This window comes from Carassius auratus, chromosome 28, assembly GCF_003368295.1.
Source record: "Carassius auratus strain Wakin chromosome 28, ASM336829v1, whole genome shotgun sequence".
Lineage (NCBI taxonomy): Eukaryota > Metazoa > Chordata > Actinopteri > Cypriniformes > Cyprinidae > Carassius > Carassius auratus.
The window spans coordinates 17,227,059-17,239,791 of record NC_039270.1 but is presented as its reverse complement, the minus strand read 5'-3'; the positions used below and the strand labels follow the sequence as shown (position 1 = coordinate 17,239,791).

General features: G+C 38.2%; 1 protein-coding gene across 1 annotated transcript in view; it reads left to right on the top strand.

Annotated features, from left to right (window-relative positions):
• LOC113047037 (synaptotagmin-C-like) overlaps window positions 1-7,608 on the top strand; it is a 40,721-nt gene extending 33,113 nt beyond the window's left edge. Inside the window, exons 11-13 of the mRNA XM_026208282.1 lie at window positions 1,094-1,223; window positions 4,316-4,406; window positions 4,833-7,608. Coding sequence (XP_026064067.1) covers window positions 1,094-1,223; window positions 4,316-4,402 — 217 coding nt within the window. The 3' untranslated portion in view covers window positions 4,403-4,406; window positions 4,833-7,608. The remainder of the gene's footprint in view (window positions 1-1,093; window positions 1,224-4,315; window positions 4,407-4,832) is intronic.
• Window positions 7,609-12,733: the final 5,125 nt, after the last annotated feature.

Here is a 12,733-nt window from a genome sequence, read left to right as displayed (position 1 = left end):
AAAACGATCTGTCATTTTCCCAAAAAATAAAAATAATTATATACTTTTTAACCACAAATTCTCTACTAGGAACGAATCCTTTAAAAGAATCTTACCAATCCCAAACTTTTAAGCAGTATTACGTATATATAAACTGTCGCAGGGTCCCATATTTCTTGTGAAGTGACTCTTATTATTAAGTATATGTCATCATCACCATTGCAAAAGCGTAGTTACATTCATGAAAGTAGGTCTTTATAAAGTCTCAGATGTCTCTAAACAGATCCAGGCCTGTCATGTGACACACATGAACCCTGAAGTCTTTTTTTTTTTCTACTTCTCCTGCTTGGCAGGAAACAGTATGCATTAATGCCATTTCTTTTCTGTCCTTGTCTCTGATCAACAGTAAATGCAGGAGGAAAGATTTATTTAAGTTCCACTCATTGAACCCACTTGTTATTCCAGCGTCACTTGAGCAGCTTTTCATACTCACTTTTCGAGTAATTAAGTGATTATGACACCTCTCTCTCGTCTAATCTTCTCGCTCTCTCTCGTTTTCTTTATCTCGGTAATCAGTGGACCTATCATAAACAACTACCCATCTGTCCTCTGTGACAAATTTTCACTCAAATCACTGCATCCGCTCCCCGTGCTCTTGCCTCATTTTGTTTATCTCGGTAATTCAATAATTGGAATGTACCTCTGTCTCTCTCTCCTTCTGTTCTCTGTTTGTTTGTCTGTGTAATTATGTGATCTCTCAGTCTGTGTCCGCGTAATTAAAGGACTGCGTGTGGAAACTCTCTCAGTGTGTTTGAGGGTGTGTGTGTGTGTGTGTGTATATGGGCAGGTTGCTATATGACACGAAGGTCCTGTCTGCATCTTTCTAATTATAAGGTGCTGATTAGGCCTGTTTTTTATCTTGCTACTTTGTGCTTGCTAGCCCCTCATGTTCTCCTGTGTCTCTTTTACGTCTTTGGTTCTCTCTCTCGCCCATTTGTTTTAATGGATGCACTGTTCTGTGGGTTCTCCTTCATTTCTTAGCTTAACTGCATTAATTCACTCTCTCTCTCCCTCCCCCTCTCTCTCGCTCTCTCTCTCTCTCTCTGTCTCTCAGTATCGGTCATAATGAGGTGATAGGGATGTGCCGTGTGGGCAGTGATGCTGATGGACCGGGAAGAGAGCACTGGACAGCCATGCTGGCGAATCCCCGCAAGCCTATTGAACACTGGCACCAGCTGGTGGAGGTAGACAGCGTGACCGCATGGAGTGTGTGTGTGTGTGTGTGTGTGAGTGAGCATGTGAAAATCAATCAGTGCTGTGTGTTATTGTGTAAAGGCAGTGTCCTCTATACAAGCCAAGTCCGATTTAAAATGCCTTTTAACCTTCACACATGATACCTGTTTGTCTTTAGAAGTGTACACAGTTCAAGCAAGCTCTTTTGTTTTTGAAAAGGACTACGGCTGTCAGAAGTATGTCTTTAGGTTTTTTATTTGCCTGCAAGCTCTGGAAGGAATGCCTGCACCTCACGATCAAATGCACTTTTAATTCAAATCCCCATCTGGGTGAGATATTAATGTATACAGTCAGATATGTTTTAAGTGAATGTAAACAGACGGGAGCAAAAAAAAATGGATGTGTGCATTAGAGCTTGCAGTGTAAATAAAGTCCACCGTGTTATGTTGACAGCATTAATCAGAAAACATTAGCGCATTAGCCCTCGCTCACTGTTGACGTGAATAATAATCGAAGCAATGCTTTCTTCATTGAAAAATACTTAAAACTACATTCTTTTGTTTTAATTTTATTTGTTAATAGAGTATTAAAAACCAAATACAATTTTTGAATAATGCTATGGTATTGAAATTGTGAAACCAGATTTTCACTGGTAGTGGAATCAGCTACTAAAATGTTCCTTTCTCTTTATAAGACTAAAGGAAAATCTAGAAAGAAAGAAAACCTAAATTGAAAAAGAAATCTTTCTGGTAACTCTTTCCTTGACGCCTGTATATATAATGCATTGAAATAAAGGTATTCATAATGCACGATAATGCTTTTATAATGTCCTATAAAAGGCCTTATAATCTTAATTAGTGTAATACTTACCTTTCTGGTGGTTATATAAAATAAGAGTTGTATGTAGGGCTAACTTATTACACATTAAATCTTAACAGCAGGATCAGGACCCCTGAAGCGATTTCTTTTGCGACTGATTGCACATAATCTTTCCTATTACATGGCTACTTAACAAATAAATAAATAAATGGGCTTGAAATACTGATTTGAGTCGATTTGGTTTTTTTGTTCGGGAGAAGGAGACATAGGGCCAGATTTACTAATAGCTTGTGCCACTGCCAACACAAACCCTCTTTTGGCTTTAAAAAAAAACTACTGTCAGGGTTTAGAGGCACGCAGTGAAACATTAGCGATGAAAGGCAGTGGATAGTTTTTTTTTTCCGGCTAACCTTATTGCATATGCATTTGAAGGAGTTTCCATTTCAGATGGAAAATTTATGGGAGCAGAGTTTTTAAATAAATAATGCAAGGTGATTTACTAAGGTTTATGCTAGTGAGTTGACTTGTATTTGCACCATTATTTAAACCCCCTCAAAAAGCATATTAGCATATCTTAATCCATTCTGTGGCTGTGTTAGTATATTGCACACACCTGATTATCATCGGCTCAGCTTATTTGCGACGCTGTGCTAGTTTGAGCCGCTCTTAGAAAGATTGCGCTGGTCATTACAGGAATGCACTGGCTGCATCTGTGTTCTTTAATTTGCTCATTGTCAGTAGATCAACTGCAGAACTTTCCAATCCTATCGGTGACTTTATGCAAATTCGCTCTCATTCTAATTTGCTCTGTTTAGTAAATCTGACCCTTAAAGACATAAACACTTGGTTTCTTGGGACACTGATCAGTTACACACTTCAGTGGTCATTATACTAAAAGATTGCAGAATGCCATGTTTAATGCATTTGTTCATTACAACACCAGTTCCACATTCTACTGCATTTGTTATTGTGTGCTATTATGTGTAAGATTAATAGTTCATTATAAAATATGTTATTTTTATTATAACCAGTGCTAGGTACTAGATCACTTACAAATTGTAGTTTATTACTGATTACAGATTACAATGAAAATCGTAGTTACTAACGCAATCTAGGTTATTCATTTAAGGTAATGTATTCAGATTACTTTTAGATTACTTTTTACCTGACTTGTTTTAAACTTGCCATTAAACAGTAATTACATATTGATTTATAAAAAAGCCAAAGAGGAAATATTCAAAATATTGTTGTCATGAGTGCCAGAACTAACAGTTTCTGAAGGTCACTGGATATGATGAAGACATGCAGTGTTTCACAGCTATTCAACACCTGTGTTCAGTAACTTGCATAATCATTCATTTCAAACATTGTCTAATTTAGTGGTTTCCAATCCTGGTCCTGGAGAACCCCCAGCACAGCACATTTTACTTGTTTCACAAATCAAACACACCTGATTTATCTCATCAGCTCATTAGTAAAGACTCCAAGACCTCAAATGTGTGTGTCAGAAAAGAGAGACAACAAAAAGTGTGCTTTGTTGGGGATTGGGAAACTCTGGTTCCCCCACCCCTAAATTTATAAGCATGGATCGGAAAAATATTGAGATTTATGAGATTAGCATGGCCATTCGATATTGTGAATACAGTCAAAACTAAATGGTTTGTCTCACAGTAGGTACGAGTACTCAGGGATTTGATCATGTAATCCAGATTACATGTAATCAATTACTACCCAGCACTGATTATAACTCTGGTCACAGTTAATACTGAAAAGATACAAAATAATAAAGCAATAAGCCCTGTGAAGCCGTGGTTTACAGTGAATTTATAACACATATATAAGGGGCTTTGTTAGGCACGACGTGAAGTGAACGAAATAGTAAATCGAGGGAATGCAATAGTAATTGTGTGCATTTTTTAGTCCATTGAGGGAATGAATTAGTAAATAGTGCACACGATTTAGCCTACTATTTTTTTCTTGCATGTCATATGCGGGGCTCTGTATTTCACAGAATAAAACAGAGCAAATAAAGTGAAATGATGTAAATAAAAATAATTCTCTTCCACCAAACAATGAAGTTCCTCAGAAACAGTTACAGAAACAAAGGTGCATGCTTGTAGTGTAATTTACAACAATTTAGAACGCAGCTCAACCAATCCGAATCAAGAACCGGAATGATCCGTTTTATAATCAATCATTAATTGCTTTGATAATGCCTTATACAGTATGTATGAAATCACCTTCTGAATAATCATGTGTTTTCATTGCTGTTTACCTTTCACAGGAGAAATCTATAAACACATACGTGTCAAAGAGTGCCGCAGCCTCCCCTAAACCACACATAGTGGTGGACAGCCCTCACTCTGAGTAGAGATGTGAGTACACACACACACACACACACACACATAATCGCATGCTGTAAATAGAAGGGGACTTCCTCAAATAGGGGATCTGTGTGGGTGTTAGACTGGAGTACTTCAGGTTTCAGTCATGAACTAACCCAGACGGTCAAAAACATCAGTTTACACAGCAGCAGGAGAAGGCTATCAGTGCTAATTATAGTTAGGGTTAGGGTTAGGCTTAGGGTTTTATACAATTTCTGCTATTTAAAAAGACACTATCTTTGCTTTTCTCAGCTATTTAACACAGTCACATCTGATAAATGCAGTTGTCAATCCCATGCAATGTATGAATGTAGCCATCTGTTCACTGAAACTCTTTGTGTTTATGTAACTTGCCGTTTGTGATTATATGGTTAACAGTGTTTCTTCGGTCTCTCTGTTTCTTTTTCTCATCCTCAGGTCAGCATTATCTTTTTAGCAACAGAAATACATTCTTTCTTTTCACCTGTGAATAATTATTCATCAAGAAAGAACCAGAGAAGAGACTGTGCTTGTGGTAGTGCTATTCCTTTAAGTCAACCCTGCAGACCCAACACAATATAATAGAGAGAAATAACTAGACTAGACCGGACACAAATCACACACTTACATACAGAGATACATCTCCACACACACACACACACACACAAACACACACACAGAGACACACACACACATGAAATCATAACAAAACAACTGGCATGGATGGTTTTGCTTCAGGAATGATGTTGAATCTAAATATGTCATGATTTATTCAGGGGACATATGACAAACATTCCCAAATAGATAATCTTTATTTAGTTATTTGAAACTGAGCCTACACAAAAAGAGAGATTTTAATTATTAAAAAATAACAATAATAATAATCAGGAGAGACCTGATAGATTATGGACCACGAATGTTTCTGTGTATGTGTGAGCGCATGTGTGTACGTGAGTTTGTACGGGTGTCTGTGTGTAGCTATAGAAAATCTCTACAAGGTGTTTTCAGTCTGACAAGTAGCTGCAAGTTCTTGGAGTGGTCTTTTCTGCCAATGCAGAATCCTTGCAACTGTTTCCTGTTTCTCTGGAGAGGAGGACTACTTTATGACCGTTCCCGTCTGGCGAAGGTGAAATAAGGATGGATACATTGGCCAAATCGTGTCGTGCAGTATAGAAATGTGTCCCTCTGCCTTTTACATTTTTATCACCTTCTGTTTGGAGCTCATTGAGATCAGCAGTTTCCTTTTTTCCTTCATTTACTAGAGTCCAGCCATTCTTCCTGTTCTACCAGATACTGAATGAAACGATTGGAGAGTGTGTTTCCGTGACATGGACCGTGACACTGGCAGACTGAATCCCACTGAGATCTCTTCCAAAGGGAGCGATCATTGATTTCAAATATTGCCAAAGGACCCTAAATGGGACGGACTTTGGATTTGTGTGCACTTCCTGGAAACATATCCTACGGGGAAAAAGATCTGGCCATAGTATTTTATTTTTATACCACGCCAGTATTTTTTTTTCTCTTGGACATTTTTAATTTTAAAGGAGGAAGTGTGTGCTCTCCATCATCTTTCTGCCAAGAGGACCACTTTGGAAAGACGCACGCATTCATCCTCTTTTTTCCTCCCATGTATCCTATGTGTTTTTTGTGTCGATACGCGTTTGCTCGTCGGTTTGTGTGTGCGCGTGTATGTCTGTGTCAGTATATGTCACCGTGACCCCGTGTATGTCTCCACTTCCCATCCTTTGTCCCGCGCAGAGAAAATCTCGTTTTGAACAATCAGTCGTCTCCTGTCCTGTGTCTTAGAGGAACTATTTCTTGTGTAGGACCTGTTGCACTTGGTAGGGACAGGGTCTATTTGTCAGACGCGCGTTTCGGTGGTTCTCCGTTGAATGTGGTAGTGACCTGTCCCTGTTGTGTCCCTAGCCTGATCTGTGTTCTCGTGTTGGGTGTGCTTTTCTTTTTTTTGTTAATGTGCTCTGTGTGTACGAGGGGACAAACCTGGTGGCCGCAGCTGTCGAGGAATAAAATGTTGGAAGTTTTTCATTGTCTTTAAACAAAAAAAAAGAAAAGGAGTCAAAAAAGAACAACTGGTTCTCTTCATCTCTTTTGGCTAATGTGACTATCTTTCCTGTCTGAGCATTCCTTGCAAACAGAGACAAAGAGGGGGACACGTCTTTTATTGTTTTAGGACTACAAGATTACTTTTACATTACAAACTGACTTCTGATGCTTTTCTTTTTGAACACATTCAGTAAAGTCACTGCTTCTCTAGTCAGAAGCAGTATAGTGGCCAAAGCACTAAATTCACATACCCTTGATATCCAGGCTCACTGCCTCTATTAAAAGGATAATTCACCCAGAAATGAAAAATCTGTCCTTGTGCCGTTCCAAACCTGTATGGCTTTCTTCTGTGGAACACAAAATAAATTTTTTCTTCACAAGATCCTTATACATTGAAATCCAATGGGGTCCAATAATGTTTTTGGATATCCTCTTTCGCAGAAGAAAGAAAGTCATGCAGGTTTGAAATCATGGTGCATAAATGATAGCAGCATATTTAATTTAAGATGAACTATCTCTTTAATATCGCAGTACAAGCACTGCCAATGCGACCACACTCGTCCCTCACTGGAGGAATACTGCATTACCAATCACTAACACTCGTGTTATTGAAATGTACATCGGTATAATTATTTCCCCCTGAGCTCATATTTTCTCTGTTTCCATTATTAATCACATGCCAGGCCTTGGACTCTCTCTCTCTCTCTCTCTCACACACACACACACACTCTCGCAGGTGTGTGCTCGGTCCTTAGTCCGTTATCGTATATCAGCTCTTGTTGTTTTCTAAGAGGCCATTGATTCCGTCATCCACGTGGATGTGGTATCGACCCGCAGTCTTCAGCGCCTGTCTCCAGGCCCATCTCTTCTGCTGCCTTAGATCTTACACTGTGGAGGCAAGATCCCTATAGAGTGACCTCTGACCCCGTCATCAGCTCCCACACAATACAAGCTTTCTCTTCAGTTCACCCCAGGCCATAATTTTCTCTCAGTTTGTCTCCCCTCTTTCCTCTGTCTCTCTGTGTCAGTGCAATTCTGAATGATCCTGAGGAAATGTGTTTGCATGCTTATATTAACATGGATGATGTCAACTTGATGCAATGATAATTTAATAAGTGATGCTCAACACACACACAAAAAAAAAAAACTATGGTGAACGATGAACTTGATACTAACACTACTAATGACAAACATAGCAACCTGTTGGAGATCATCAAAACACTGATGATTAATGTTGTTAATATTGTATATCCTCTTTGAGATGGTATTACAGTTGCTGGATATATTTTTCTTTGTTTGATTTTTTTGTTTTCTTTGAAAAGGTTTACTTTTTTATATGTTGAGAATAAGCTGAGACTTAGAGCAAGATAAAATGAAATGCAGTCAGGATGAGAACATTTCAGCTGAAAAAAAATATACTAAAACAAAAATCTAAATTAAAAAGAAAAAAAAAAAGACCAAAAAAAACTTTTAGGAGGATGATTATGTGATTGATAAAAAGGATGATTTAAAGGCTGGAGCGATGATTGCTGAAATAAAATCTGTATGAAAAATCATTGCAATGAGTTTGCGTGATACAGCTATTTGTGTTGATGTAACGGTTTGTGAATCATGCTGATATTTCTGTCTACCTCTTACTTTGTGTCTCACTCCCTCTCCCCTCCTGCTGTGCATTAACGTGTGTAATTATTTAGTTATCATCATAAATTCTTTATCAAGGGCCCACTATATATAAACGCAGTGTGGAGCATTGCATTCATGTACATGCTTCTGTTTTTCTGTATTTCCATAGGCACGCAAACACACTCACAACCACACGTGTCACATCCATAAATCAAACCCGGCCTTTCTCCGCCTCAGCCTCGTTCTTCAAATCAGGTTGTTTCTTTATGGCTTTTCCGGTCACAAAACTTCCTGGCGTTAATTGCACCCATGTGGTGTGATTCTTAGAGGGTTCGATTTGTTACTGCCTGATACTTCGTCATCCATCTTGACTTCTTAGAGTCACATTCATGTGAGCCTAATGCACTGTTCATCTGAGCCTCAGTGTACGCAGAAGAGCCGGAGTCAGCACTCTCTGACACACACAGATGCAGGAAGAGAGACAGAGGTGCAGGGAATTAGCGCGTGTGGTGAAGACTACAAATGTGCTACAGAGAAAAGCAGGGGGTACATCTTGACAAGAGAACAGGAGCCAGTTTCATTAACACAGCTCTGATGCTAAGACAGTGTCTTAAGAGGTAGTCTGACCAAAATTATCAAATCTGGACTTGTTTTTTATGCATCGACTTCAAAAAGTAAGGACTAGTCTTTAAAAACATTAGTATGACTGACTTCTAATATTATAGTCTAAGCAGTTTACGCAACTGGCCCCAGGGCGAACAATATAAAAAGAGCAGTAAGAGGATAAATGTTTGAGAATAGCTGGAGAAAAACTATTAGGGGAATGGAATGAAATGAATTTTCATTCATTCAGGTTTAATGCAAGTTAAGCTCCACTGACGCATGTGGCATAATGTTCACCACAAAAATGTATGTAGACTTATGTTACAGGGACACACAATAAACGTGAATGAGTTCATACTGTAAATGCTACAATTCTCAGTATTGTCAAATAAACAATAATAAAACAAATAACCATTACACAGAAAAGTTTGTTTTAATGCCTTTAAGCTTCTTTACTATGACAATACAGCCTAAAGTGTGGTCATAGTCCTTTGATCGGCAAACGCTGAGATGGCCAATCAAATCAAAGTAGGCGGATTGATTGGCTATTTGGATTGAAAATGTGGTATAATTTAGGCTACATGATTAGTGTAATTTCCATAGACTGTATAGGCCTAATTCCTGACTGGGACGAGACAAGAAACGTTTTTGACATTATAGGCATGCAAATAAAAGTACACGTGTGCATATTTTAAAATAGGCCTATTATTTGCAGATAGTTCAAAATGTCTACTTCCCAATTATAATTAGATTTATTTATTCTTTGAAAGTTCACCCTTACGAAAATGTAAAAAAAATAATTGTGTAGTAACCGTGTATTGATTACCATTTTTATGAACACAGTTTTACTAAAAATACTACGGTTAGCAAAACCATGGTTAATTAGTGTTTATCAAGGTTTATCTATACTAACCTTGTTTTTCATACTTTCCCTTTGTTTAGTTTTTTTTTTTCTTTCTTTCTTAATTTGTCTTTCTTTATTTTTAACCATGGCTATTTTTCTTAAGGGCCCCGTCGGATCCATTTACTTCCTTTGCGTTTCACCATTCATTCATTATTCACTCATTACTTAAACATTATGCCACAAATCATGCACTGAACCCGGGACGTTCCTCTCAAGGATCCCGTGCAGGGTGTGTAAGGACAATAAAAGAGCGAAAGCAAACGAGAGGAAGAGGTGGACCGATCCGGTATGCATGCGCGCACCTGCAACACATCGGTCCCGCGAGAGAGGAGCGCGCAGCGGAGGTGAAGACGCGCCAGTTCACAACTACACGTGCCGCGCGCGCTGAGGGGCGGGGGTCGGGGGAGTGCAGTCTCCATGGCAACGTTCCCACGGTGAAAAAAAATCATTTAGTCAGAAAGATATTCCCGGCTCACTGAACTGAAAGAGAGATGGGGGATAGAGAGAGAGAGCAGAAGAGAAAAACTTGAGGAGCGGGCGTGGTGGAGAGCTGTTTTTATCACTGTGGGGGGAAAAAATGATCGAGTGAAGTTAGTAACATGGTGCAATTATCATTACTGCTAATAGCTGTGACTGTAATAGAGAATGCTATATTCATTTTCACAGCCTCAGGGAAAGACATCCATCCATGTCGAGATCGAGATTCATTTATGTAATGTCAGGCGCGAATATTTTGATGTAGGAGTGTTTGGTGTTGTGCATGTGTATGTGAACATGCACCTGTTTTTCCTCACCTGTGCCCTGTGAAATGTACCTTGGAGGCGTATTATTGAAGCCCCAGTGACCCAGATAGTGGTGGTATGTGTATGGGCGTGTTCTGTGCGCTCTGGTCGCCTGGTGTGAGTTCCAGATGGCTCCTGTCTCCCAGCAGAGAGCACCAGTAAAATCTTCGTGTTTTAATCAGTGCCACCTGGAGGGCACCTCTACAGAGATTCATGTCGGACATCCGGGAACAAGACAACATTTTCGGGGGATTTTGAAGTGGAATGCTTAAAATAAATGCTCTACTGGTGCAGTGCAGAAGAGTTGATAGTTATACAGTATACACAAGTTATACTGTATACAGTTATACAAAAAGGTACAGAAGCTTTCATTGGGGTGATACCCTTTCAAAAGGTAGCCTACTAAAAATACCTTTAGGGTACACTCTTTAGGTACAAAGGTACTGCCCCAGTGAGTGCTTTGGTATTTTCTCTGACTCTGTACATAGCTGAATAGTATACCTCAGACATGTCTTTGTATTATTAAAACACACACGAAAGTGCTGATCTTAAGAAACAACAGAAGTTCTCAGTGGGGGAAAATTCCACTTTATAGGCAAATAATATGAATTTTCTAAGGTGATACATTTTCAATTAACATAAATTTCCATAAATGGTGCACAAGAGCATCTACATTCGTGTGTGCAGCGCAAATAAAAAAAGGAATTATAGTCCACCTCATTCATTACAATAGTTTTTCTTCTCCCTCTGTTTCCTGAATTATAATAACAGAAAGATTTAACTGGGTGTTCAACAATATATCATGGTTTTCACAAAAACACCAAAAAGTAAGCAGCAAAACTGTTTTCATTGTTGATAATAATTGATTTGAATGATTATGTGAAACTGGAGACTGGAGTATAGTGACTGCTGCAAATTCAGTTTTACCAACAATTTTTAATTAAACTTCAATACATATATTCAAATACAAAGTTATAGTTATTTTAAATTGTAAAATACTTGACAAAACTTCTGTTTTTACTCTATTATATATCAAATAAATGCCTTATACAAAAGTAAAAACAAAAGAACTGCCTGAAGTCACTGACCTCAATAGTTTTCCTGTACATAATATATGTATTATTCTACTAAATAACTAAATTATCTAATGGGCAGACACATGTTTTAGTTTGCTGTCATGGATTCAATCTTGTAATAAGTAATAAATATTTATTTTATTTATCAATTCTTTTATTTAATTTTTTTACTATACTGGAAATTCAGTCAGTCTTTAGTGATGTGATGCTGTCAATCAATATATGGAGTTAAGAGTAGGTCTTTACTCCACAGTTCCCTTGTTCACCTTAAATCCCTCTAATCCAATCTAGCCCCTCAGATCACAGAGCTGAGCTAAAGCCTCCAAAAATGTGCCACTCCACAAAAGAAAACTCCCTGGAGATGGATGTGGAATAGAGCACAGAAAGTGCATCTCTAAAAAAAATATCTTTTATTTGGAGACACACTGGTCCTAAGTTCCGGGCAATCATAACTAACCCTAGGGGCACTCTTCTGTTTACTGACCGTGAAAAGCAAAGGAAGTCAGCCGGGGGTTGTGAGAGAATAGCTCTAAATGGGTTAAACTGATTTTAAAGCATTGTTTGTATGGGAGGATTTAAATATGATGAACTTGATGCTCTCCTTTGCTCACTGGAGAGTAGATTCTATTGTTGGAAGGAGAGAGAACGGGCGAGCCTCAGGGCCACTTAGCTCGGGGCACACTGTTCTTATTTGACAGCAGGTTGAGTCGCTCGGGGCTGTCTGAGTAATTATGCACATTCTTGCAGTAAAGAGCAACGAGGACAGGAAACAGGAAACAGGTTGCATGTCGACCTAAAAACATGATTCTTTCTTCAATAACTTACCTGTCTCCTCCTTTCTGATATTCTGTGAAGCACAGAGCAGAGACTGGACTGATTCTGCGCAGGTAACATAAAGTATAAATACAGAGACAGTCCATATACAATGAATGCTCAAAAAATAGTAATGTTAGGCCTATACAGTATTGTCCAGTTGTTTCTATGGTCGCTCTATGTTTGTTTGTTGTTGTTGTTATTTTTTTCAGTTTGTTTTTTTGTTGCTTGACTTTAGTGACATCTACTGTTTACTTAGCTGTTTGCTCTTAAGTTTAGAAAACCCATTTTCCTGAATAATAATAATAATAATAATAAATAATAATAAAGAAAGTACTTAAAACATATAAAATACAATAATGTAGCTTAACATAAGATTGAAGATGAAAAAACTGATAAAAACTGGAAATTAAATCTAAATAATAAAGAAACAAAACATACACTATAGGATACATTTAAGATTAAAACATT